Raw genomic sequence first — 26,466 nt, 5'->3', positions numbered from 1 at the left:
CTCTCTCTTTTCTTTTTCCCTTTTTTCTTCTTCCTTTTTTTTTACGTATATTATTATTATATATATATTATTATGATTTTTATTATTATTATTAATTATCTTATAAATTGTATACGTTATTTTTTAAAATTTGTTAAATAATCCTATATTCAGTTCTGGGAAGTCGGGGGGGGTGGTTTGGGAGGGGGGGTGGATGTTTATTTGTAAAATTTTTGAAAAAAATTCAATAAAAAAAAATAATAATAATCAGAACCACTGGGACGACTATACCAGGGCAAAAATCAATCTAATGGAAGCCCTCCAGGAGATAGGGAAAAAGCCCCTCAATTGGGCTGAATTCCAAAAGACAATGCAAAGGGACAAGGAGACCCCGGACGCCTTCTGTGTCCGCCTCTTAGAGGCCGGGACCACGTTCGCACATTTAGACATAGGCTGCTTGAAGGATAGGAACATTCTTGCAGCCGCTTTCATTAACCAATCTGCGAGCGATATCTGGGGGCACTTCCACAAGATAGTCTCCAACTGGTCCACTTTAGATATCTTAGAGTTGTGCAGGATCGCAAACTTCGTATTTGATCAGAGGGAAAGGCTAGCAGAAGAAGAGAGAGAAAGAAAGGAAGCAGAACGAGAAAGGGAGAAAGAGAAAAGGCGCAGAACGGAAAGGAGAGAGGATTTGCAAGCTTTTGCTATGATAAATAGGGAAAGTGGGAGCAGATATCATAAACCTACCTCAAGGGAAGCAATGTGCCAGCAGTGCGGGATTGAGAGACAACCCTTTTGCCGGCATTGTTTCCATTGTGGTAGGGAAGGGCATCTTATGAGACACTGCAGGGAGGAACTGGAGAGGAACACCTGGAACCAACGTCACAAGCTAAGGCCCCCCTTCCCAAGGATGGCCCCTCATCGTCAGAATGAGGAAAGGGACCAAAGTATGCCCCGATGGGGATAGCCAGAAGGCGATCTAGCCTGACTAGAAATTGATTATAAGGCTACGTTTCAGGGGTTAGCTATTCCCTTAAAGGGCGGCCCTGATGGAGAACCCCTGTTAACCATCATTGTAGGGGGAAAGACATATGAATGCCTCATTGATACTGGAGCCACCTCCTCCCTTCTCACAATGGCACCCTTTAAGGATTCGATAATGCCTGGGGCCAAAGATAATGTAATGGGGGTTGGAGGAAAACTTATCTCAGTTGAATTTACAGACAACCTGAAGGTAGAAGTTGGCCCCTTCTCCTTGGAACACCCTTTTACTGTTTGTCCTCAATCCTCCTTATCCCTCATGGGTAGGGATTTGCTTTGCAAACTTGGAGCGGCCATTAAATGTACTGCAGAAGGGCTCCACTTAGACATCCCAGTCAAACGGGCACATTTTTCCATGGCATGTTCAACCAGCAAGGAGATCCAGCTGCCTATGGATCTCCGAAGCTTGCCGGCCTCTCTGGGGGGGTGGGACCCGGCCGAAGTAGGGCTGCTAAAAGCGGCTATCCCGGTTACTATCCAAGTTAAGCCAGGACCACTACCATGTATTCCCCAGTACAAGATACAACCGGAAGCGATAAAGTCAATTCAAAAACTGATAACAGCATACTTAGAGCAGGGGGTGCTGCATAAATGCACTTCCCCTTGCAACACCCCAATCTTCCTGGTTCGAAAACCAAAGGTAGACAGCAAAGGGAACCCCATTTACCGCTTTGTGCATGATATGAGGGCCGTGAACAATCATATAATACCCAGAGCATCAGTAGTGCCAAATCCAGCTACTATAATTACCGAAGTGCCGGCGTCAGCCACCCATTTCACAGTAATTGATCTCTGCGCAGCTTTTTTTCAGCATCCCTGTGGACCCTGCCTCACAATACCTCTTCGCTTTCACATGGGATAAGCAACAATACGCCTGGACTCGATTGCCGCAGGCCTATGCGGAGTCTCCCATTTTGTTTTCACAGATTTTAAGGGAAGACCTAGCTTCCATCCTCCTACCATACAAATCCACACTCATCCAATATGTGGATGATCTACTGTTAGCTTCAGAAACTGAGGAAAACTGTAGGGCAGATACCTACCATCTACTGAAATGTTTGGGGGGAAAAGGGCATAAAGCGTCCCCTTTTAAGTTACAGTACTTAAAAAGGGAGGTGTCCTATTTAGGGTATATTATTGCCCCTGGGGCCCAAAAATTAGCACCTGAGAGAGTCGAGACCATCCTAAGAATGAAGCACTCACAAACGAAACGCCAGGTGTGCGCCCTATTAGGGGTCTTAGGATTTTGCCGACCATGGATACCAGCCTTTGGGGAATTAGCAAAACCTTTAGTCCAACTAATAAAAAAGGACCAACCTGATCCTATTGAATGGACAAAGGAATTGGCAAATACCCTAGAGGAAATAAAGCAAATCCTAGCCTCAGCCCCAGCTCTGGGTCTCCCTAACTACATGAAACCTTTTTTCCTTTTTATCCATGAATGCAAAGGTATAGGTTCAGGGGTGTTGGCGCAGAAATTTGGTCCAAACCTTAGACCGGTAGCCTATTATTCAGTCCAGCTAGATCCAGTAGCTAGAGGAGCCGTTCCATGCTTGAGAGCCGTGGCCGCCACGGTAGAGCTAGTTAAGCGATAAAGGACCTGGTTTTGGAATGCCCCCTCACTCTGAGGGCTCCCCATGATGTGTTTGCCATACTCTTAAAGTTGCAAACCCAGGCATTTACCCAACATCGCCTGGCCCAATACGAAGCGGAACTATTTACTTTGGAAAATATTTCCTTTGAATGCTGCAACACGCTTAACGTGGCAACATTGTTACCAACTAACCTAACGGATAAAGCATTACATGACTCCCTGCACCTAGTCCAGGACACCGAACTGCCACGTCCTGATTTAACAGATACTCCTCTCCCTAACCCAGACCTAGAGTTATTTACCGATGGCTCTTCCTACCTTCTGGACGGGACCCGCATAACGGGAGCAGCAGTCGTTTCTCTGCATAAGTCAGTCTGGGCTTCCCCCTTGCCTCCACATTACAGCGCTCAAGCAGCCAAACTCATTGCATTAAAAAAGGCATGCGAAATAGCCAAGGACCAGCCTGCCAATATATATACAGACTCCAGGTACGCTTTTGGGGTCTGCCATGTGACCGGTGCCCTTTGGAAACAGAGAGGGTTTTTCACATCCAGTGGCCAGCCAATTGCTCACATGGACCTCAGATCTGATCTGCTGAGAGCTATCCCTCTATCCTCACCCCTATCAGTCATCCATTGCAAAGCACACCAGAGGGACGATTCAAGGGTCACAAAAGGGAACCACTTTGCTGATGTTATGGCTAAGTGGGCTGCCACTCAACCCCTGAAAACATTTACCATGCTCCCCACATTACAATTAAGACCAAAAGTACAGTACTAAGACTTACTGGAGCATGGGGAGGGAAAAGCATGGGAGGAAAAATGTGAGGCAATATACAGAGAAGGATGTTGGTGGGTCCCGGATGGAAGACCCATAGCCCCTAGATGTCTGCTATGGCTGATCTGTCAACAGATACACTCTAAGGGGCACTGTGGGACACAAGCAATGGTAGATGCCATAAGAAGGGTATGGTACGCCCCAGGGGTCTATAGTGAGGCCACTCGTATAGCTAAGACCTGTCAGACATGCCAAGCAAACAATGCATCCTCAAGGAAGGCCACACACACAGGGGGAAGACCATGGGCCCAACACCCCTTTGAAAAACTCCAGCTGGATTACATTCAGCTGTCGGGCCTTAGAGGAGGGCGCTCCCAATCCCCGTTCCAGATGGATACTCACCTAATGGCCAGCAAGCTTCCTGACTTGACTACGGCAATCTGCGAGGCCCGACATCCAGCTAACAATGGAAGCATGCGCGGTCCAATTGCCGTGCATGCGCAGATGATGCCTGAGCAGCCAATTGCCACACATGCGCAGTTGGGATTTTGGACAAAGCCACGCATGCGCAAAAGACCCGGACAGCCTAGACCACTGACTGCGCATGCGTGGCCACTGAACTGAAACTGACAGAACAACCGTGTTACAGCTGATCATAGGCAGCGTCGGGAAGCTTCGGGATTATGGCCAGTTATGCGAGAACGGGGCGGGGCAAGACATAGGGCTGCATGGGCGTTAGCATGGGTGGTGCTGCATGGGCGTTGGTGTAGGTGTGGGAAAGGTGGGGCAACAATGAATTGTATATAAACACACGTGGGTGAAATGAGCTTTAGTGCTAACTTTGTGTGTTTGGTGTAAGAAGCATATTAAAGCATTGTTCCTTGTACTGGCATGGTGTTTGTGTGGTGGTACTTGGAGCCAGAGTCAGGACGAGGTTACAGTAAGTTAGCACTCACACCTAATCCTAGTTTACTGGGGAGTGTGCAAGGAAGGTATGGCTGAAGGGGTGCAAGATGTTGCTCCAACGGGAGACGTTCCTGAACAGACAGCTGAGCAAGGAGTGGTTGCAGAACCAGCTGTAGTGGTGGATGTGCCAATAGTGCCAGTAGTACGTCCGAAAGAACGTCCACGTCCAGCAGTGATGGATGTGGGAACAGAAGCAAGACAGAAACCAGCGTTGATGGAAGCAGGGGAATGGTGGCTAAGTCCTGCCCTACAGCGTTTGGAGGTTGGCCAACAGTCTGTGATTGGTGAGAGAGACTCTTTATCAGCTTGGAGGGAAAGGCGGGTAACAGGAGATGAGGAGGAGGAATGGAGTTACTCCACCGCCCCCGGCCAATATACCCTGGACGTATTGAGAGATAGGTTCGGTGAAACTGGATTCCTCCCTAAACAGGAGACGGTCCCTGGTTCCCAACCTCCCATTGCTTCCTCTGGATTCAGACTGGCAAGTCCACGATTGTGGTTGACAACGGTGCAGCAGAGACAGGGAGCCCAGGGTGGCACAACCGCACCAGCTGCACATGCCAGTCGTACTACCCCTCTTTCTCTGCCTTTAGGGCCAGGAGATCTAGGACGTCAATCTGATGCGGATAGCGGACAGCAGGCAGGCCAGCCGGCTGTAATGTGGCCTACAGGCATGCCATGGATACCTCCCCCTATTGGAGTTACCTTCGATGGTGACCCAGATAGACTAGCTATGTTCTTGGGACATGTTTTGAACCATCTAGATCGTTTTGCAGCCCACTATACATCGCAATGGGCTATAGTCATAGCAGTCATCACTAACTTACAGGGTGAGGCAGCTGCTTGGGCGGCCGACCTATTTAGTGACCATGCTAGGGAGGTAGCGGATATTGGCTCATTTCTTGATGCTTTGAGAGCCCGGTTCGAGGATCCTACTAGGGTTCAACGGGCAGAGGCGGAGATTGTTGGTTTGAAGCAAGCAGGTAGACCTATACGAGAATTCATCAGAGAATTCCAATGCATGGCCGGCCACCTAAGAACCTGGCCCGAGAGATTGTTAGTACACCATTTTCGTAACGGCCTAGATAAAGAGTTAAGACAGGCCTGTATCGTGAGAGGGGTACCGTGCCGGTTACACGACTGGTTTAAAGTAGTAACAGAATTGTATACTGGACTGCAAGAGTTTCGGCCAGGCACGGGCATCCCCGTACCCTCCCGGCAGGCAGGTAGTAAGCCAAAGGACGTGGGGGATCAGTTCCGGGCGGCCGTACCAACTGCAGCCAGAGGAACGTTTCGATGTTTCCGCTGCAATAAACCAGGCCACCGGGCAGCCCAATGTCAGATTCCTGTAGGAAAGGGTTCCTCTCCGGGGCCAGCCTTACCGACGGTGCCACGAAGACAGGATGTTACACCACCCCGGAGTGCTGATCAGTCGCGAACCTTACGACAGACGGAGGAAGGTACACCATACCGACAACCAGGCGGGACAGCAGTGTTCAGTCCGGAGGTGCTGCTTGAAGACTACGATCAAGGAGATCCTGACGAGGATCCAATGGTAAGCCAGCCGGTTGTACCGTTTGCCGTATGCATCTCCTTGGCAAATCTTAGCACTGGACAGCGAGTGGAATGTAAGGCACTTATAGACTCCGGCTGTGCCAGATGCTTGATAAGCCAGGAGTTGGCATCTTTGGTGGGACTGAGAACAAGAAGTCTGGCTCGTCCAATTAAGTTTGAGCAAGTGGACGGATCCTTATTGGGCGGAGCACCGGTGACTCTAGTAACCAAGCCAGTGCGGTTGGAGATGAGTGGCCATTGGGAGATAGTACGGTTCATTGTAGTACCATCTATGACCGAGGAGGTGATATTGGGGTTGGCTTGGCTCGATAAGTGGCGCCCAGTTATTTGGTGGGGGGGTGGATGTCGCCATATACGACTGGCAGTTGGTCCTCAGCCATCAGAGGAGGATGATAAGGTACTACCTACACAGCCACCTAAGCATAGATTAGTTCGTAAGGAGAGGATCAAGGTGGCGGTGGAACATAGTGAGAGGGAGCGTTCTTTCCCAGCTGTATACGAGGACTTGAGGGAAGTATTTAGTGAAAAGGAATGAGATGTGTTACTTCCGCATCGATTCACGGATTGTGCAATTGATATTATTCCGGGAGCGAAGATGCCGAAGCCTAGGATATATCCAATGTCACCCAGGGAATTAGACGAGCTATGGAATTACATTGATAAAAATTTGGCACGTGGCTTTATATAGCCGGCCCGATCCCGAATCGCTGCTCCTGTAATTTTTCAAGAAAAGAAAGATGGTGGCTTAAGATTCTGCGTGGATTTTAGGGGTCTTAACGTGGTCTGTACAGAGTATATGTATCCATTACCGCTATTGAAAGATATGTTAACTCATCTTTCCCAAGGGAAATTTTTTACTAAGCTAGATCTTCGAGAGGCTTACTACCGCATTCGCATTAAACCAGGCGATGAATGGAAGACTGCCTTCAACTGTCCCTTAGGTAGCTTCCAATTCAGAGTTATGCCATTTGGATTGAAAGGTGCTCCTGCTGTATTCATGCAGATGATCAATGGAGTCCTGCATGAATATTTATATCGCGGGGTGCTACTTTACTTAGATGACATCTTAATTTATTCAAAAACTATGGAAGAACACATAGAATTAGTTAGGGAAGTTTTAGATAAGCTCCTCAAGGCTCAGTTATTTGTGAAACTCTCAAAGTGTGAGTTCCATAAGACCCGCATTGACTACCTGGGGTATAGAATATCAGCCTTGGGCATAGAAATGGACCCAGCGAAAGTACAGGCAGTAATTGAGTGGCAAGCACCTAGAACGAGATGTCAGTTGCAGAGTTTTTTAGGGTTCGCGAACTTTTATAGGCAGTTTGTTCCTAACTTTGCAAAGGTAGCCCTACCCCTTACAGAGTTATTGAAAACCTGGAAGTCATCTATAAAGCCATGGCCTGGGCAAACATTAGCATGGACCAAAGAGAGCCAACTGGGGTTTGAACAGTTAAAATCCTTATTTTCCAACGAACCCATTCTGCTGCATCCGGATCCGGATAGACAATTTATAGTACAAGCGGATGCAAGTGATGTTGCAGTAGGAGCTGTTCTACTGCAACGGAATGCCACAGAGAATTTACAGCCCTGTGCATACATATCATGTAAATTGACAGACACAGAGAGGGGATGGGCAATATGGGAAAAAGAGGCTTTCGCCGTTAAATGGGTGTTGGCTACATGGAGACATCTACTGGAGGGGGCTAAGCATGAGATAGAAATTTGGACAGATCATAAAAATGTGGTGGTGCTGCAGATGCCTAGACGGCTCTCACCAAAGCATGTGAGGTGGGCACAATATTTCAGGCGGTTTAATTTCCAGCTCAAATATGTGCCAGGGGGTCGGAATTTTCTAGCGGATGCCTTATCAAGAATACCCCAATACGAGAGTAAGAGGGAGGAAACAGTCCAAGCAATTCTACCTCCCTATATGCAGGGAACAGTTAAGGTAGTCTCCCATCCGACTAATAGGGATATAGAATCTGAACTGAGGGCAGCGGTTCCACAAGACCCCTGGTTTAAAACCCATCAAAATTTGTTGACACAAAGGAATGGTTTGGTGTGGTACGGAACAAAGTTGTATGTACCACAGGTAATGCGAGATAAGGTCCTTAAAAGATGTCATGATATGAAACAGGTGGGGCATTTTGGATTTCTGAAAACCCTGCATCTGACTAGACGCCAATTCTGGTGGCCCACATTAAGGAAAGATGTGGAAAAATATGTGAAAGGCTGTTCTACATGTGCCACATGTAAAACCTATCCAGGAAAACCTCTAGGGTGTTTACAGTCAGTAGCTGATCCGGAATATCCATGGCAGGATATAGCTATGGATTTCATTGTAGAACTCCCGGAAAGCAAAGGGTATACGGTGATATGCACAATAATTGATTTATTTTCGAAGCAAGCCCGTGCAAAAGATTACCAAGTTAGCCCATATGTTCCTTGCCCACATCTACCGTATACATGGAGCCCCTTGACGAATAAGATCTGATTGAGGAGTTCAGTTTACAGCTCGATTGTGGAGGGGTTTCATGGCCTTACTCGGGTCATCACAAGGACTTAGTATGGCATATCACCCGGCTACTAATGGAGCAGCAGAATGGGCCAACGCAGCAGTTGAACGGTATTTAAGGAGCTATGTGTCGTATCAACAGAACGACTGGGCTGACCTACTCGTATTTGCAGAAGTTGCCTACAATAATGCCGTACACAGTAGTACCGGGTATGCACCATTTCGAGTAGTGTCTGGAAGGGATTTCGTTCCTATACCTGAGTGTCAAAAATTCGAGCCACAGCCGTGCCTGCCGAAAGAGTGGAACAAAAAATCAGCGGTGTATGGACTACAGTAAAGAAAGCATTAATAAAGGCCAGTGAAAAAAATGAAAGAACAAGGAGATAAAAAAGACAGCCGGTCAAGCCGGTAAAACCAAGACAATTGGTTTATCTGTCAACAAAGTATATACGAATGAAGGTGCCATGCAAAAAACTAGGGCCCAAATATATTGGACCCTTCAAGATCGTCAAAGTGATCAACCCGGTTATGGTAAAACTACAACTCCCCCGGCTACTAGGAAAAATACATCCTGTATTTCATAGTAGTTTACTAAAACCAGTGCCTATGTATCGTAGAAAACCCCAACCCGGTCCTGTTGCCAATGATGAATACGAAGTACAAGAATTACTTGATTCACGTATTAAACAGCGTGAACTGTACTACTTAATTCGGTGGAAGGGTTATCCCTTATCGGAAGCCACCTGGGTATGAGCCACTAATGTGCAAGCTCCCTGGTTAGTTAAACGGTTCCATTTACAGAACCCTGGAAAACCAAGGGCAGGACTCACAACCGGGAAAGGGGAGGCTGTAGCAAATGTCTAAAAGTAACATGTTTGTCTTTCTTCCAGGGAGAACCCTGGTGAAGGGGGGCGGTATGTCGGGCCTTAGAGGAGGGCGCTCCCAATCCCCGTTCCAGATGGATACTCACCTAATGGCCAGCAAGCTTCCTGACTTGACTATGGCGATCTGCGAGGCCCGACATCCAGCTGATAATGGAAGCATGTGCAGTCCAATTGCCGCGCATGCGCAGATGATGCCTGAGCAGCCAATTGCCGCACATGCGCAGTTGGGGTTTTGGACAAAGCCACGCATGCGCAAAAGACCTGGACAGCCTAGACCACTGACTGCGCATGCATGGCCACTGAACTGAAGCTGACAGAACAACCGCGTTACAGCTGATCAGAGGCAGCGTCGGGAAGCTTCGGGATTATGGCCAGTTATGCGAGAACGGGGCGGGGCAAGATATAGGGGAGTGCTGCATGGGCGTTAGTGTGGGTGGTGCTGCATGGGCGTTAGTGTAGGTGTGGGAAAGGTGGGGCAACAATGAATTGTATATAAACACACGTGGGTGAAATGAGCTTTAGTGCTAACTTTGCGCGTTTGGTGTAAGAAGCATATTAAAGCATTGTTCCTCGTACCTGGCATGGTGTTTGTGTGGTGGTACTTGGAGCCGGAGTCAGGATGAGGTTACATCCCTAAGAGCAACGGTTACCAATATGTGCTAGTCTGCAGGGACCAGCTGACCCATTGGATGGAGGCTTATCCGTGCCGCCATGCCACAGCTCTGGAAAATGCCAGACACCTGCTAAAAGAACTTGTGCCCAGGTTTGGAGTCCCAAGTGTTTTAGACATGGACAGGGGCACACACTTTGTATCACAGGTAATAATGTTCTCCAAGCATTGGGTATCAGGCAGGACCTGCATGCACCAGGACACCCCAGTTCCTCATGGGGGTTGGAAAGGCAAAATAGAGAATTAAAGATTCTCCTAGGCAAACTCTGTCAGGAGACCCACCTGCCCTGGCCCCAAGCATTACCCATAGCATTGTTCCATCTGAGAACCTGACTAAGCCGAGACATAGGCATTTCCCCCTTCAAACTGCTGTTTGGTCGATCACCTGACACACTCAAAGGCCTGGACCCCCAGTCCATCTGCTTGGAGAAAGGGGAGGTAGTCTTATCATCCTATCTTACAGCTCTGCACCAGAGACTCAGAAAACTGTGGAAGCAAAGTGCCTTGACACAGACTTTACCATTAGAAGAAAACCTACACCGTTTTGAACCAGGGGACTGGATTTGGATAAAATCATATAGCCGCAAGTCACCACTGCAACCAAGGTGGAGTGGACCCTTTCAGGTTCTACTAACCACCCAGACAGCAATCAAGGTAGCTGAAAGGAATGCTTGGATCCATTGGACACATGTTAAACCGGCAGTTGTAGACCACAGTGTTATACCTGAGACAAGACCCAAGGTTCCACCTCTGAAGCTCAAGAAAAACCCAGAAACTGAAGAGTGGACACTAAAATTTTTTTGAAATTGAAACAAATGGGGGAGGGGATTAAGCTTACCTTTATTAGAATCTTATATGTTATTTGTATTACATCTTTATATTTGAAATGTATCTCTGGGTTCATAGAACCAAAACTATTTCAGGAAAAGGGAAACATGTGGGAGTATTTAGCGAAGGAAGTACTGAACACTACAGAATTTTGCCTTGCTGGAGGTAGGTCAGTGAAAGACATTCTAACCACATGCTTGATGGGGGTAGCAATAGCACCAAAAGCTATCACCAATGACACTAAATTAAGGGAACACTCATTGATAGCCTCATACTACAACATTTTTGACTGGGGAACCAGTACAAACATAAAAGACAACAGCATGTACACATTACAAGTAGCAGCAGTAACCCAAGCAGCTACTTGTTTCACACTGACTGGATGCCACCAGCCTAAAGTTTCCAGCTGCTACAACCTCACCAACACTGAACTGGCCTGTAACAACATCAAGGTCATCACCTTCTCATACGGCTATGTAAAACTTCCTACGGGATGGTTTCTATTATGTGGCCTGAGAGCTTATTCCTACCTGCCTGCAAACTTCACTGGGGGCCCTTGCATGTTAGGACAACTAACCATGCTAATGCCCTCCCTACAAAGGCAGCAAAGAAGGAGCTTCCACACATTACCTGCGATTCCAAAACCTCCCTTCTCACAAAAACTGAATATATTGCATTGGCTGTCTCTCTAGTGGGAGTGCCAGGGCTCGCAGCACAAAACTCAAGGAATATAAACAGCCTGGCATGTACCCTAGCTAAAAGTTTAAACACCACTTCCCATGCACTGAATGCCTTAAATAGAGAACTAAGGCAAATCAGAGAAGCCACCCTCGAAAATAGAGCAGCCATTGACTACCTATTATTGAGGCACAATCATAGCTGTGAAGAATTCAGAGGGTTCTGCTGCTTCAATTTATCCGACCAATCTGGGCTAATTGAACAAGATATCAAACATTTAAAAGAACTAGCACAAAACATTGGGCACAACCAGTCATCCTGGGACCTTTCCTGGCTCTTTTCATGGTTACCAGACTTCCATTGGTTGAAAATTCTTATCGGTAGTATAATCACAATCATAATAGGTGGAGCCCTCCTTTGTTGCCTATGCCAATTAATTCCTTTAGGGTTAAAATGCCTAAAGATCTGCACAACTCCCATCAGGAGCAAGGAACAAAGCAAGAAAACATCTCTCATGATGTGCCAAATTGATCACCACTACCATATATATGAACCAGTTGGGCTAATCACTGATACTCCAGTGATAGCCCAAAATGGGGGAATTAATGAGAGCTGGACACACCCTCCCCACCCCAACAAAGAAATAATCTAGGAACACCCCAACTAAACTGAGTCAACAGCAGCCTGAGGCTAAATGGCAAACACTTGACACACACAATGAGGAACCAGCTAGCAACAATCAGGACACAACAATAAAGTAATTAACACCTTTCAGGCAGGATTAGCAAAGAAATTTAACCAACAATAGTCACTGACCAACAAATCAGAAAAGGCAGATTCAAATTCACCAATCAGAAATGACAAATTTGGAAACCACAAAAAGGTATAAAACCTCTGATTAAAGATCATTCTGTCTAGCTAGCCGGGGACTCAAGCTGAATTGTCACTTAACTTTGATCCTCATGATTAAACCTCTCTTTCCGGTAGTTGGCTTCATGATCTATTTCTTCCACACTGCACCATCAAGGAGAATCCCGGCTGGAAGAACCGAACGGGGGGGAGTTCCTCCCATCACAAGTGTATGTCATAATCTTGTTTTGTTTTTCTTTCCTTCCTTCCTTCCTTCCTTCCTTCCTTCCTTCCTTCCTTCCTTCCTTCCTTCCTTCCTTCCTTCCTTCCTTCCTTCCTCCTTCCCTCCCTCCCTCCTCCTCCTTCCCTCCCTTCCCAAGATTGAGAAACAGTGGAAAAAAGTTTGGAGAGGGTGGAGAAGTCAGCCCCAATGGGTGTTGTGGCCAGTTGCATTTCAGACAAAGAATGGAAATTGGGGGGGGGTCATGTTGTGTGTGCCTTAGTGTGTTAAACCAATGCAATGTTTATACAGCATTACCTTCCCTGTGTGTGTGTGAATAGAGTACAGAGATTCTTCCGCCCCTCCAGTCACGAATGTGTTACAGTTCTCACGTACGGACAAACACACACGCACACACACACCTGCAAACCCGTCTCCTGTTTGCTTCCTCAAAATGGAAGGTGCAAGATGATCAATCATTGGGAAGGAAGGGGAGAGCAAACTTGGTGGAAATTTAGATGCATTTCTCCCAGTGGAGCCCCGTGTTGTAGAGGTCCTACAGGGGACCAAGGACCAGACATTGGCTAGGAGGAAGAGGGACCGAAACCAGACTGGATGAATGGTGGGGGAGGAAAGGGAGAAGGGAGAGGTGAGCTGACAGCCATGTAGAGGCCCGTCAGGCTGTAGTCCAGGTGCAGAGGCAAGGAGTCAAAATGGGAAGCCCCCACCCACTGCTGCCTGCCTGTTGTCGTCTCTGCCTGAAGCCTCTGGCAGCTTTAAAAAAAAGCCTGGAGAGCACTGGCTTCCTTTTTTTCTTCCACCCTCCCCTCTGTTGCCTCTGCTCCTAGCCTTTGGCCACACACTGAATGGGGAGTTGGCCTGCTGCACCACGCCAGACTTCCCTCCATCCTTCCTGCCCCATGCCAGGCTCCCCGCTGCCATCAGATGACCCGTGCCAGTGCCATTTGCCTCCTTCCTGTCCCAGTCCAGGCTTCTCCCCCCCCAGTCGGAGAAGCTGTGCTGACCCTGCCCTTCGCCTGCTGCCTCACAACACAGCCCCTGTGATCATTCATTGCACGCTGCCTCCAAGAGCAACATAGCTGTTGCCTGCCACCCATCTGATTGGCTGGCGGTTAACTGTCCCGTGCAGCCAAAAGCCCAGAACAAAGGAGGCCTCAGCGAATGGGCCAGGCCAAAGGGTGTGAGGCAGAGGGCCAGGGGCCCATTGACCAGGGAGAATGGGCAGGGGTGGCCCAGCAGGGGAGGAACACTGTAGGCAAATGGGTGGAGGAGGTAGGCTCGAGGCGAAGAAGATGTGGCCAAAAGTAGGAGCCAAAGGATCCTAGACCCATGGCAGGGGCATTGAATGTTGGTTGAGTACATGGAAAAGTTCCAAGGCCTGGCATGCTGTCTTAATTGACCCAAAGACATCTTGATCAGCTGTTTCCAGGACAGGCTGAATGATGACCTGTACAATGCATGCATGACTAGGGGTGCCCCAGTTCAATTACATGACTTGTGCCTCCTGGCCGAAGAGATGAAGATCAATCAACACCACAGCCCATACCACTCCAGAAAAACATGGAAATGGTCCTCACCAGAGTAGAAGTCAGAAGCAGCAAAACCCTCAGCAGAGCCCCTCCCTGCTCAACAGCCTGCTTCAAATACAGAAAAGAGGGTTATCATGCCATTGAACGCCTCAGCAAAACTCTGGCCAAAGAAGAGGACTTCTGGTTTTGCATGGTAGTGACCGGTCGCAGGCTTGCAGATTCTCTGCACCCCGGCAGCTAATTGTGTCCTGCCAGGGGACTCTAAATGGGTCTAAGTCGCCCCAGAGAAATGGCAAAGAAAGAAGGGTGCTCCAGCAATTCTGGAACGGTAGTGACCATTTTGTTCAACTTGGGGAAAGCCTTCTAACCTGACAGGAGAAAGGCTGGCTGTGTTGCATCGACCAGCCCAAGCTACTAGCAATCGAAGTCCAAAAGTACTAACCAGCACAACTGTGAACAGCATGCTTGAAACTGGGTGAGGAATTCGATCTTCTCTTTTCTATTTTACATTTAATTTCCTGGAAAAGATCCCCAAGAAGCAAAATATCTCCAAAAGGGAAGGAGGGGGATTTCTGCCCCAACCTTATACTAACGGAAGTGGCGAATTAATCTTTTTATGGAGGATCAAAATATATAGAAGTGAAATAAATATAAAACCTGAAATTTAAAATTTAAATCTAGATAAATCTAATATTGTTGAATGGTTAAGACTCTTATTCTAAAGATAATTGTTCATTTTGGAAATTGAAAAACAAATAGTTGCTGACACCTAGTGGTGGATGAAGACCATGACAGCTATGACTTTAATACAAGACTTGGCAAAACCTGGGAAAATCTAATCTGTGTTTGTGACCTTCAAAGTTTTAACAACAAAGAACAGCTGTGACAAAAAAAGACAATAATCTGGGCTGTAAACAAAGAGAGAATTATAATTTTCAGAAAAAAATCTTTTTTGAATTATTTGGATTACAAATATCTATTTAATTGGGATTCTAAAGCTATTTGTCGAGAAAAGAAAGGAAGAGAAAAACTCAAATTCTTGGCCATCATGGATCAATGTAGAAAGAACATATCAAGAAAACATAAATACTTCACAGGAGGAGATATATAGTATACTGCAACTAATTCAAACAACAACGAGTTTAAACCACAAAGAAATCCAAAACAACTTTGAAAATATAAATCAACCTATTTCCAAGTTAACTTTACAACAAAAAAAATTCCCAAAAAACAACAACAGAGAAGGAGCAGATAAAGCAGATAAATGGATATAGAATTGAGAACAGAGACTTAAATACGGAACTTAACAAAACAAGGAAACATGATTTAATCCTAGTGGAAAAAAATTCACAAGAATTGGAAAAAAACAACTTATCCCTTAAGACTACAAAATAAATCGGAGGACAAGAAAACAGATTGAATAAAATGGACTGTAGAGATGTCAGGAACATCGGAGAGAAAGGAAATGATAAGAGAAGCAGAGAGAAAAAAAAGAAAAAGATTTTCAACAAACATGGAAAGGCAGAAGCTCTGTACACAAACACTTCACCTGATTTACTTTTTATATTTACGGTAACATTTATGAACATATGGAAAAACCTTTTGAGTCAGCAAAATACATTGATTAAGAAAGATACAGGGCAAAGGAAAAAGACTAAAATGGAAACTAAGAAAATAGATGATGGGACTTACCAGAGAGAATACTTAAAAAAGAAACATTTGTTTGAACATGGTTAAAGAAACAGAAAAGATTTGGAATATATATGTCATTCTAAGAGGGATGAATTCGCTAAATAATATACTATGCTTTTTTCCCTTTTTTATTCTCTTTCTTGATATGAGTAATATAAAAAAGTTGAAATGACTTAGATAAAGGAAATGTTTTAGATATTTAAATGTGATTGAATTTAAGAAAATCATAATGGATAAAAATGTTTTGAATAAGAGTTAAAGGACTAAATGACTAGATGTATTAAATGGAATATTTAAAGATTCAACATATTTTAATTATGGTTTAAAAGAATAAGAAATTTTGGAAACAAATATATATTAGCTTAGGAGGAATATATATTTTAAATAATATGTTATTTTTATGTTTCTTTATTCTTGCTCTCCTTTCTTTTTTTCATTGTTTTATCTATTCCTTAAGAAATGTAAAAGTCTGGGATGGTTCATATGGAAAAAATAGAGTTAAATTTTAAATGTAATTAACTTTTGAGAAAATCTTAACCAGTAAGAATACCTAGTATTTGGTGGGAAAAACAAGTTAAAATAAGGACTGTAATAGGATCTATGATAAGGCAACAAGAATGATTGGATAGAAAAGAAATGTTATATTGATGTAATTATTATTTTTAGGAATATTGGGAAAATATATATTTAATTGTTATCTATCAAAACAATAAGAATTATATTAATTCAATATTTGCAAAAGAAGATATTTTGAGAAAAGAGGAAATCAACTAAAACCATTATGTGGATTATGGATTATAGAAATCAATTGTTAGTGATTGTTTTACAAATGTAAACCCAGACAACACACTGTTCACCAATTATTAAGTTATTTATGTTTTTTAAAAAATCAATAACATATATTACAAAAAAACCACCTCTGGCTAAAAGAGGTGATTGGCAATCTGGAGGGAAGCTAACTAAGTCCAGCCAATTCCAGAAAGACACGGCCCTGCAGAGGTGGAGATTGTGGAGTTCTGTCCAACCCCAAAACCAGAAGATGAACCCGGGATGCCAGAAAGTGACTATGATGATGACTTGTTGGTAAGTGGGCCCATCGCACTGATGACCATGCCATAGAACTGTTAATTCTGGGCAGAAAAGGAAAAGTGACCCCCGACCACCCTTTTAGACTCTGGATGCACCAGGTGCCTAGTCAGCCCAGCCCTGGTTGGGAAATTAGGGATCTGGCTAAGGAGGTTAAAAAATCCCATCTCCTTCTGCCATCAGGGTCCATCACAGGGGGCATCCCAGCTACAGAACCCCTGGGATTAAACATTGGGAGCCACTCAGAGACTTTAATTTTCATCACGGCACCTAGAATGGAGTGGGCTCTTGCCCTGGGGTTGGTGTGGCTGAAAAAATGGAACCCGCTAATAGACTGGGAAAAGGGACATTTGAAATTCTTCAAAGAAAAGAACCCCTCATCGAGCGAATGAATCTGCTTGGGAAGGGAACAGATCAAGGAAATAGTGGACACTTTAATCAGTGAGGACATGCAAACCATACCCAGGGAGTACCGGGATCTGGCTGAGGTTTTCAGTAAAAGGGGTTTGGATGAACTGTCTCCCCACCGGCCCATGGACTGTGCTATCGAAATCATTCCTGGGGTGAGGTTATCAAAACCAAAGCTGTATTTGATGTCCTGTAGGAAGTTGAGCGAACTATGTAAGTTCATTGACAAAAAACTGGCCTATGGGTTCATACAACCAGCCAGCAATTTATGTGGGAAACCTTTAGATCTTGCCTTGCTCTCTTCCTATCACTATCTCTCAATAAAAGTTCCTTTTGAAACAATGCCTGTTTCAAGAGTTTTGCTTTCTTGGGAGTAGTAGTTGAGGCAGGACCTTACAAAATAGTTTTATGATTAACATGGAGAATTCAAGAATAAAGAAATGGAGAAACAAAAATGAATCTTGAAGAACTCTAATAACAGTAACAGAAAAAAGAATAAGACCATTCCAATCAGAAAAAGAATACAATCTAAAAGAAAAGTTTGAAAAAAACAATTGTGCCAGTAGGAAAAAGAATTTGATAGTGTTCAAGAGAAAATTTTTATAAAGGAATATAAGAAGGAAGATACAAAACATCAAGAGAAGTTGAAAACAAACAGACGAAAGAAATATATTCTATGAATTAAAACAGATTGCTTTTTAGTAATGAGCATTTCATCATCTAAATGAGAAAAGATGCATATCAAAAAAATAAGTGAAAATGATTTTTTAAAAAAAATGAAAAAAGAAAGAGGGACATATAAAGGAAAGCATGAAAAGATAAGAAGACACAAATATATAGAACTAGCAATATTGCCCTAGGTGCTACTTTTTCATATAGTTCATGAAATTCAGAAATAAAATAATTTATGATTAAGTAACTATGTACTTCAATCCTGAGCACTGCTATACTAGGTAATACAGCATACAACAGTGATGGCAAACCTTTTAGAGACCGAATGCCCAAAATGCAACACAAAACTCACTTATGCATTGTTGGGTGCCAGGTGGATGTGGCCCATTGGCTGGGTGTGGCCCATTGGGTGGGTATGGCCAATTGGGTGGGTGTGGCCCATTGGGTGGGCATGGCTGCAGTGGTAATGGCAGACTGGGTGGGACTAAAAAGTTCAATCAATTCCAACTTTGCAAGATCTTTTTGTTTCCCGCGAGAAGTTGAAATTGACTTGCACACGGCGGAGGAGGCCTAAAGTGAAAAGGTTTTATAAAACCCAGCTGAAGGCCTAGGACTGGGGCGATGGTGTGAGTGCCCACAGAGAGGGCTCTGAGTGCCGCCTCTGGCACCCGTGCTATAGGTTTGCCACCACTGGCAATGTTTTTTTCAAAGTATAAATTGAAAAGATAAAGCTTAGATATATGTTTTCATGAACAAATCAGTCACAATAGTATGTGTTTGGGTTTGTGATGTTCTTAACAATAAGAAAAAGAATGATATGCCCTCCTGAGAGCCTTGGCAAAGCTTTTGATCTTCTACAAACTTCCTGTTTATAGAAGATATAATAAAGGACTTCATCATGGCCTTTGTTATATATTACATCTTTCAGAGCTGGCCAAAGTATTTTGCTGCCAGAAATGCCATATATTCCCTTGTATTTGTTCTTCCTGGAGCAGGTACATTTATCAATGGGTGGGATGAAGTAAACAAACTCTACTATGGTTTCAGGTCTAACTACTAAGGAAAAGGATGGTTCAACTGCTATTTCCAGTTTAAAAAGATCACATAAGAAATGATGTCAAAATATACTTTCCGAGTTTATCAAAGGCTACTCCTTTTTCAAGTAGATAGATCTTGGAGATTGTTTGACCTGGTGTAAAGAAACATCTTATTTTCTAATCTAGTCTAAAAGATTAATGCTACATCTGTTTCACGGCAGAGAGATGATATATAATTGCTTCCATTCTGTTTTCGGTCCAAACCTTTGTATGTTTTTTTCCAGAACTGAACTCCAAGGAAAACAATTCTGGAGCTAAAAAATACAAACTGGCCATGAACCTTTTTTCTATGTCTCTGGTTTGTGATTTAAAAAATCCATTATTAATATCAAACCTGCAATGAATCTGCCTGAAGCCATCTTGTTCATTTTCGGTTGCCACAAGATTGGGGGGGAGGAGATATGGGAAGTTCTATGCTAGCCTAAACAATTCTCTGTCGCGTGGGAACCAAGGTCATTTCTGTTCCCTCAGCTGGGGCGCTGAGCCTAATGTCAGAAAGCCTGCCAAACTATTCTATTGGGAAACGCTGATTGCATAGATTTAGGGTGGGAATTTTAACTTTGTAATAGTTAATTTTGGAGGGAACTTTAGTCTTTGTTACATTTTTGATCGTGCTGATACTTTGTAGCCAGTAAACATGTTCTTAGAGGAAAACTCAAGCCTTGGAGTTCTGCTTTAATTGGTCTCATCTATCGGAACCATGACAATTAATTTATGAATAAAGAAGTTAAAATTACTATGGCACTTTTTAAAAAACACCTGAAGTATGACACCTGGGAGTAAGGGAATAACCAATTCATTGTTATGCACATTAGGCACTGAAACTCTCATTGCTTGTCTTTACCATAGTCACTATGAATTTGAATCATGGCTAATTATGTTTACAGATAATCCCCAATTTATGACTAAAATTGAGACTGGGATTTCAGTTGTAAGTTGTAACAGTCATAAGTCAAGGCATTCACACTGCATCTAATTTTACAGCCATTTTGGGATAGTCATTACAAATTGTGTTTTCTCCCCAAAATGGCAAAAAATGCAAAAAATTGGCAAAAAATGTTGCCTATTGCAGTCATATAACTATGGATGCTGCTATCAGTCATGAATGTGAGTTGGTTGCCAAGCACCTGAAATGTGGTCATGTGACTTTAAAGCAGGTGTGACACAAGATTTTATGTTGTCTGGAAATTCTTCATAAGCTATATAGACCCTCTCTGAGGCCACCGTAAATAAACTGTTCTAAGTTGAGGACTATCTGCAATTTATTTGGAAGACAATATTAGATCATTTTGTTTTCTTAATAATTAGCAGTCTTTCTTTTTCTTATTTTGATTTTTCTTGAAGTAGTATATCTAGTAGATCCTTATACTATAACCTTATAACAAAATAGAAGTTAAAAGGTGGACACATATTGTTTTTTCCAATTGTAGATGTATATAGTTTGGGGCTATACCAACACTTTTTGAATCATTAAATAGTCAAAGAATACATACAGAATATTGATGTGCAAATATATGGACATAAATGTATCCCTAAGATGTACACTAAATCCCTAAGATGTACACTAAATCAAATATTTTAGAAGCAACCAGAAGTTATTGCAAAAAATCTCAGTTTTTGCAATAAAAAGACTGCATGAAAAAACTTCTTCCTAGCATCATTCCCGTGCTATGGCAGGCTCAAATAACTTCTAGATAAAGTTATAAAATAATTAAATAATTAAATTTTAAAGGAAAGTAAGGTGAAGAGAGTTTTGAGTAGTCTTAGTATTATATCATTAGTATGAAAAGTCACCATGATAACAGAGCAAAATTGTCAATAATGAAACGATTAACAGCTAGCACACAAGATAATGTTTTAGGTAATTATTTGTCATTTCAGCAAAGTAACAATGTGAACATAGAATCAGCATTATATAGTTCAGATTAGATGTTAACTCTACAAATATCTGTTTCAGTCCCTAACTGTCAAGAAAACAGAGATACTTTCTGGATCAAAACTGTGCAGTAAATGGAAGCAACCAGTAGTGGGATTCAGCCAGTTCGCACCACTTCGCAGAACTGGTAGCTAATTTTTTGTTGCCCAGGCCCAGAATGGATTTCCAGAAGCGGCATCCACACAGAGAACCAATTGTTCACATATCTGAATCTCACCACTGGAAGCAACTCTAAAATATTCTCATTAGTAATAAGCACCCACCTATTCTTCATTTCACAAGTAAAATAAAAGTGTGTGAATTCCAAAGTGCTAATATCCAGTTTGACTCTAATTTCAATAATGGATTTCATTGGAAATGGAAATGTCACCTATATACTTAATAGAATTTAACACATACCCATATTTAGGCAAAATTCTTATGTATTTGTCAGTTCTTTTGTCAGTTTCTTTTATCCCTTTCACAAAACTAAAAAAATAAAATGTTTATCAGGGGGCAGTAATTAAAAGTTTTACTGCTTAGTACTCAGAAAACTCTGAAAAATAAAAGCAATAACAAACTGGGAAAAACTGTATTTTTATAAGCAGTCCTACATCTTAAAAGATGTTGAATGTTTCTGCTAACATTTCATTCCCACTGTACCTGAATCTGGATGCCAAGGGTCTGTCGTAGAAGACATTGGTTGGATAGTTTGTGGATTTGCTCCGCAGTTGGATTCTACAAGTTCTCCTTCTGTGTAAATGTCAGAGGAAATATTGGTCTGTCTCAAGGCTGCCTTGAGTGGAGTAATCTGGTTGAACTTTACACGTGACAGGCAACCAGAAAATCCTGGTGTGTTATATTTATCTATGTCTTGATCAATCTTTCCAAGTTCTAAAAGGAAAAAACAAACAACAGAAATGAGTTTGTAACAATTTGTCTAGCACAGAAGCTTCATTGATACTAGGATCTTGTAAAGATATTGTTTGTGAATGCAATCAAAATACTTTCTATCTCTTGGAATTTACTTTACTATAAGCCCAAGAATGAATCATTCTACATAGGGGTGTCAAACTGCTGGCCCGCAGGCTGGATGCCCCAAAACCGCACCTACCCTATTGCCGGCAATGGGAAAAAAGTCACGATACGTAACAACCTTGCTTTTTTCTTTTTATCTATCCTTTTATTTTTTTATTTTTGAAAATAGTATAGATGCCTTAAAATGCAGAAAGATATATCTTCTATCAAACAAAATCAATGCAAAATATAAAAATAATTATTAAAAACATGAAAACAAATAAAATGAACTTTTTAAAAAACCAAAAGTTTGTTTCATTTTTATTTTTAAAATGTTTGGAATGCAGATATTTACAAAGGATAATTTCACTCTTAAAGCAAATCAGTTGATGTGACTGCCTTTGCTACAATGATTGATCATGCATAGGAGATTTAAAATATGCAACAAACTATATTGTCCAGCTTGTTTAGGACCCTGAGGCATCATTATGCAGCAACAATTCAAACTTTCATGATTGGCAAAAGCAGAGAGACTATATGGATGACAATTAGAAAACTGTCTAGAACACAGACTACTGAAGTTGATGTCTTTTTCTCATTTCTATCCAGTCAATAATATGCTAATGGTATTTTCTCATTTAAAACAGCAAGCATGCAAAGAGAAAAACAATCCATCAGAATAAATTCATTCTTAATTAAATAAAAACCATACTACAAAGGCTGTTCTTCATAGTTGAATTAAAATACTACACATCAATTCCTGGAATCTACAGCAGGAATCTACAGCACAACATTCACTATAGTGATGTCTATTCTGTTTATACCCTATCCTGTTTACCTTAACACTGGCAAGATTCTGCCAAATTGAACCAGACTGATAGAGTGTGATGTTAAGGGTTACAATCTATCATTAATATGTTAAGAAAGTACTCCTGAAGAGAGGATGGTCCTGATTTTCATAGCCTTGAAGAAGTTGGTAAACATTTTGGTCACTTGTGCAAAAGTGGAGTCACTTGTGCAAATATTTGTTCTTTCTTTATTATGTCAAATCAAATAAATCCTTTGCTATGGTTTTTGTGCCAGAAAGCACAATAATAAAATACATAGGTTGTAATTATTTAAAAAGTGTTAAAACAAACAATAAAATTATATAAAATATATTATTATAGTACAAATAACAGTGGCAGCAAACAAAATTTGTGCTAAACCTCAAACATACGATGTATATAACAAATAATGAGCAGCCTGGAAAGATATCTCAAGATTCTGGTCAGATAGAAGTAGTGACAGATAGCAATAACAATAGCACTTAAATTAATATACTGCTTCACAGAGCTTTACAGCCATCTCTAAGTAGTTTAGAAAGTGAGCATATTGCAGATCCTGGGTCCTCATTTTACTGATCTTGGAAGGATGAAAGGCTGAGTCAATCTTGAGTTGCTCAGAATCGAACTCCTGGAGTGAGCAATGAGTTAGTCTGCAATACTGCATTCTAACCACTGTGGCCCCATGGCTCAAATAGGCATGGTGCTCCCTACCAGATAGTTCATTATTGTATCATTATTACATTTCCAGCTCTGCATTTTGCCTAAAGAATATTTCAAGATGAAGAGAAGAACGTGTCATTTTGTGATTGATACTTCAAGTTTGTACACACAGTGAGTGATGTTTCCTGGTGCTTCTAATTGCAGTTTCTCAGGGAAGGATATCAAAATCCAAAACAGCACTAGTATTACGTCTCCCGGCTTCTTTTGTCCCTTCCTTACAGGAGCAGAAAAATTAAACTTTAAAGCAACTAACTTTTCATGCTCAGAAAATACAGCCCTTCTTTTGCCACCACTTGTTCTCTATTATCTCTATTATCAACCAGCACATCCTCTCACCCAGTGTTGGATTCAGACAGTTTGCACTGGTTCGGTATTATTTTGTAAGTTTGGTGAACCAGTTATGATAAATCTGTGTTTTCCACATCACGTCTGGTTTTCATTCAACTTTCTTTCAGGTGGGAAAAAAAAACCCTTCTCAAAAGTCCAAGAGAGGAGTGATGAAAATCCAATGGAGGCATAATGCCTTCAATCATGTCACTCAGGTGAAAACTAGGTGGTCCCTGTCAGAGGTAATTTCAGGAATAGAATAGAATAGAATAGAATAGAATAGAATAGAATAGAATAGAATAGAATAGAATAGAATAGAATAGAGGTGGAAGGGACTTTGGAGATCTTCTAATCCAGCCCCCTGCTCAAGCAGGAGAACCTGTACCATCTCAGACAAGAGACTGTCTAGCCCAGTGGTTCTCAACCTTCCTAATGCCGTGACCCTTTAATACAGTTCCTCACGTTGAAGTGACCCCCAACCATAAAATTATTTTCGTTGTTACTTCATAACTGTAATTTTGCTACTGTTATGAATCGTAATGTAAATATCTAATATGCAGGATGTATTTTCATTGTTGCAAATTGAACATAATTAAAGCATAGTGATTAATCACAAAAACAATATGTAATTATATATTGTGAAATATTTATTTCTAATTACAAATAAATGAAATTTTGTCTTGAAGCATGGGTGCCAAATCACACCTTCAGCTGCTCCACCTATGGCTCTGAAAGGAGACCTGACCTTTTCTCTTCTCCCCTTGCCCTACAACACACAAACATACACAAACACATTTTCGGGGCTCCAGTGCCAAACCTGCCAAACCTGAGCAGAGGCCCTCAAGGAAACTTTCCCTTGCCTACCTGGCTCACCACCCGGGAGAAGGCGGCTGTTGGATCCGGGGCGAAAAGGCTTGGTGGCAGCAGAAGGAGCCCTGCCACCAGTCTGAGCAACTCGCCAGTTGGATGCTTGGCAACTGGTATGCATTTATGATGGTTGCAGCATCTCAGGGTCATGTGATTGCCATTTACGACCTTCCCAGCCAATTTCCAACAAGCAGAATCAATGGGGAAAGCCAGATTTGCTTAATGACATGATTCACTTAACAACTGCAGTGATTTACTTAATAACCATGGCAAAAAATTGAGTGCAACTCACTTTTTTTAAAATAATTTTTTATTTTTTCAAGCTCTCCCCCATACATATACCATAATATTTATCAGATGTTAACATACATTCTTTTTACATTCATATATAAGATACTTTTAATAAAATGAAATAAATACATACACATGACTTTTGGTGTTGCTCGCCCATTTCCCCTTTCACCGTATCGACACTCCTTCTTCTCTACCTTCTTTCTCTCTTTCTTCTTTTTCTTCCCTACTTCCCTCTTCTTCCTCTCCTCTTTCCTTCACCACTCTCCTCCCCTTTCTCCCCATTTCTCCTCTTCTCCTCCAACCTTCCTATTTTCTTCCCCCCTCCTTTACTCTTTTCTCTCTCCTCTCCTTTCTCCCCTCTCATCCCTCTTCAGATACAATTCAGGGGTAATGTCCGAGCAACTCCTCCAAATTTCCCTATCTATATTATATACAATAAGATTAATACTTCTATTTATCTAACTTTCTCGGTATATACTTCTATAAACATTTATACAACCTCCAGTTATTCAATACTGTGTCGCCTGGGTCCCCCTCCTTATCTGCTCCTTCTTCTTCCATCTAAATTGATGTTAACTATCTTTTAACCGTATTCTCTTTCCAGCCAATCATAAAAAGTTCCCCAGATTTCATAGTAGTCTGACTCTGTCTTATCTTTAATTGTCATTGTTAGTCTATTCATTTCTGCACATTCCAGTATTTTCCCAATCACCTCTCCCTCGGGGGGGGGGGGCTTTCAGTGCTTTCCAATTTTGTGCAAACACAATCCTGGCTGCCGTAATTACATCAATAATTAAATATGTTTTTTCTTTATTGTATTTCTCTGGTAGAATATCCAACAGGAATATTTCTGGTCTTAGTTCTATACGTTGTTGTATCATCTTTTCTATCCATGTTCTAATTATATTCCAATAAGCTTTAGCTTCTACACACGTCCACCACATATGGTAGAAGGAACCTGGTATCTGATGACATTTCCAACATTTCATAGACCTGTCCTTAAACATTTTAGCTAATCTTTCAGGAGACATGAGTGCAACTCACTTAACAACGACCTTAGCAATGGAAATTCTGGTCCCAGTTGTCATAAGTTGAGGACTACATATACACGTATGCATACAGTCAGTCTGCCTCTCTGGCTATTTTTATTAAAGCAAATTTATTTCACTAACAGGAAACATTACATTCTATTCCTAGTGATTATGTGGAGAAATGCTTGCCATTCCAAGCATTAAAACATTTAAAGATGCTCTGCTTCCTTTCGAATAGGCTCCATGGGCTCTTAAAATGGCCAGTCTTCAGTCTCCCTTTCATTATAACAGGAAATACTGTTTTTTGCTGAAGGCCCCTAACCTCAGGTGTAATGTATTACAGCCGAATGATAGGTAAGAGAGAAACAAAGGAACAGTGGG

The 26,466-nt window shown here is 42.3% G+C and overlaps 1 protein-coding gene across 1 annotated transcript in view; it reads right to left on the bottom strand.

Moving 5' to 3' along the window:
- The window catches only part of LOC120316550 (contactin-associated protein-like 2), a 202,979-nt gene that overhangs the window by 44,928 nt on the left and 131,585 nt on the right, over nt 1-26,466 (bottom strand). Inside the window, exon 9 of the mRNA XM_039362276.1 lies at nt 21,666-21,896. Coding sequence (XP_039218210.1) covers nt 21,666-21,896 — 231 coding nt within the window. The remainder of the gene's footprint in view (nt 1-21,665; nt 21,897-26,466) is intronic.

This window comes from Crotalus tigris, unplaced genomic scaffold (genome assembly GCF_016545835.1).
Source record: "Crotalus tigris isolate CLP2741 ecotype Arizona unplaced genomic scaffold, ASM1654583v1 scf7180000019411.436016, whole genome shotgun sequence".
In the NCBI taxonomy this organism is placed as follows: domain Eukaryota; kingdom Metazoa; phylum Chordata; class Lepidosauria; order Squamata; family Viperidae; genus Crotalus; species Crotalus tigris.
Note: the sequence above shows the minus strand (reverse complement) of the source record. Positions and strands in the feature narration are given on the sequence as shown.